Source organism: Rhagoletis pomonella, unplaced genomic scaffold (assembly GCF_013731165.1).
Source record: "Rhagoletis pomonella isolate Grant_MI unplaced genomic scaffold, Rhpom_1.0 Rhpom_scaffold_00010, whole genome shotgun sequence".
NCBI lineage: Eukaryota > Metazoa > Arthropoda > Insecta > Diptera > Tephritidae > Rhagoletis > Rhagoletis pomonella.
In genome coordinates, this window is record NW_023458564.1 from 15,755,646 (window position 1) to 15,757,437 (window position 1,792).

The 1,792-nt window shown below is 34.4% G+C and overlaps 1 protein-coding gene across 1 annotated transcript; it reads left to right on the forward strand.

The window, feature by feature from the left end:
* The first annotated feature begins 319 nt into the window (after positions 1-319).
* LOC118746512 (putative nuclease HARBI1) lies at positions 320-1,561 on the forward strand. The gene is made up of 4 exons (XM_036480359.1): positions 320-630; positions 693-1,134; positions 1,192-1,336; positions 1,413-1,561. The coding sequence occupies exons 1-4, from the start codon at positions 518-520 to the stop codon at positions 1,559-1,561; spliced, it is 849 nt and encodes a 282-aa protein (XP_036336252.1). The 5' UTR covers positions 320-517.
* Positions 1,562-1,792: the final 231 nt, after the last annotated feature.

Sequence of the window (1,792 nt, forward strand, 5' to 3'; positions counted from 1 at the left end):
CTTAGGCTTTCTTACTTGTTTATTTTACTTATATTCACATATATAATAATAATAATATATTGGCGCTTACAGATATGTTAGTGTTTGGCCGAGCTTATATATGCATATTAAATAATGAATTATTTATTCTTTATTATATATGCCATTATATTTTCATTAGGTAACATTAAATAATAAGAAAATTAAATTGGCTTCTAAAAATTATGAGCTAAAAGTAGAAAATTTTGATGATTTTTTTTTAATTTGTTGAATTCTTGTGAGTTTTCCCAAAGCTTTTTACTTTGACTTATATGGCGTATGTCATACACATGACTATTACGGTATCCGACGAATGCCACTCCCGCGAATGGCATTCGATTCGCATTCCCCTCGCATGTTGAAGTTTGCGGTATTCCCATAAACGTCGGATGGCTGCTTTATCGACTCACGCAGCGGATTGTGTCAAACGCTTTTTGACATTTCTCGAATTGTCATTTTTAATTAATTTGTGTTTGGAAAAAATTAAATTTGTGTTAAAATGGATTCGATTGCTTTTTATTTTAACAATGATGAAGATGAAAGTAGTTCCGCAAGTGTAAGAAGGTCCGTGAGGGATAGAGCACCTAACATTTTTAAACTGACAGACATAGAGTAAGCAAAATAAGTATAAAAGTTTGATCACACATGCGAATATACACTTTTGTCTCCAACAGGTTTATTAAACAATTTCGAGTAAATAAAAATGCATATAAACATATTTCAAGCATAATTTGCGGTAAAATTCCTCCCGTGATAAAATCCACAGCAATTAGTCGGCAACAAAAGCTATCTTTATGTCTGCGAATCTTAGCAGAAGGAAGCTACCAAAATGCTGTTGGCAAAGACTACATGCTTGGTATGGCTCAACCAACAGTTTCTAAGATATTTTCAGAGGTTATTGATATTCTGGAAAACGAGTTGTGTGATAAGTGGTTGAATTTAAAAATGAATGACGAGGAGCAAATGGAGTCTCGGAGTTACTTTTACAACAAATCGAAAATTCCCGGGATTGTAATGTGCATTGATGGTACGCACATAAGGATAGCAAAACCTACAGGCTCAAACTCTCACCTTTTTTATAATAGAAAAGGCTTCTATAGTCTCAATGTGCTTGTTGTAAGTTTGTACATTTTTTTTGCAATAGTTTTATATATTTTTTTTTTCATGGTTTAGATATGTGATCATAAACAGCGCATAAGGTACGTTAACGCGAAATACCCAGGGTCAGCTCACGATTCATTTGTTTGGTCTAACAGCGACGTATCACAATACTTCCAAGCACAATATGAAGGTGGTAATCGAAATCTGCGACTATTAGGTATAACTATAAATTATATAATTTACTATTCAACTTCATATTCTTTACATATAATAATTTTTTATTTAATTCTTAGGTGACGCAGGGTACGGTCTCGCACCCTGGCTTATAACTCCTTTTCGGAACCCTGCACCTAATACTCCTTCAAGTCGCTTTAACAAATGGCATAGTTCTGGGCGAAACATTATAGAGAGAACTATTGGTGTTTGGAAAAAACTGGTGTAGATGTCTTCTGTCTGCGCGCCAACTTCATTATTCTCCTGAAAAGGCTGTGAAAATAATCAATGTAGCTGCGGCACTACACAATTTACGCATTCACTACAATATCCATGATGAGTATCTTGATCACGTAACTAATGAGGAAGATTCAGACACCGATTTCCAAGAAATCGAGCGACCGGAGAGGTATTATACTGAAGCAGTTCAACTACGTAATCAAATGCTCCAAAGTTTTTT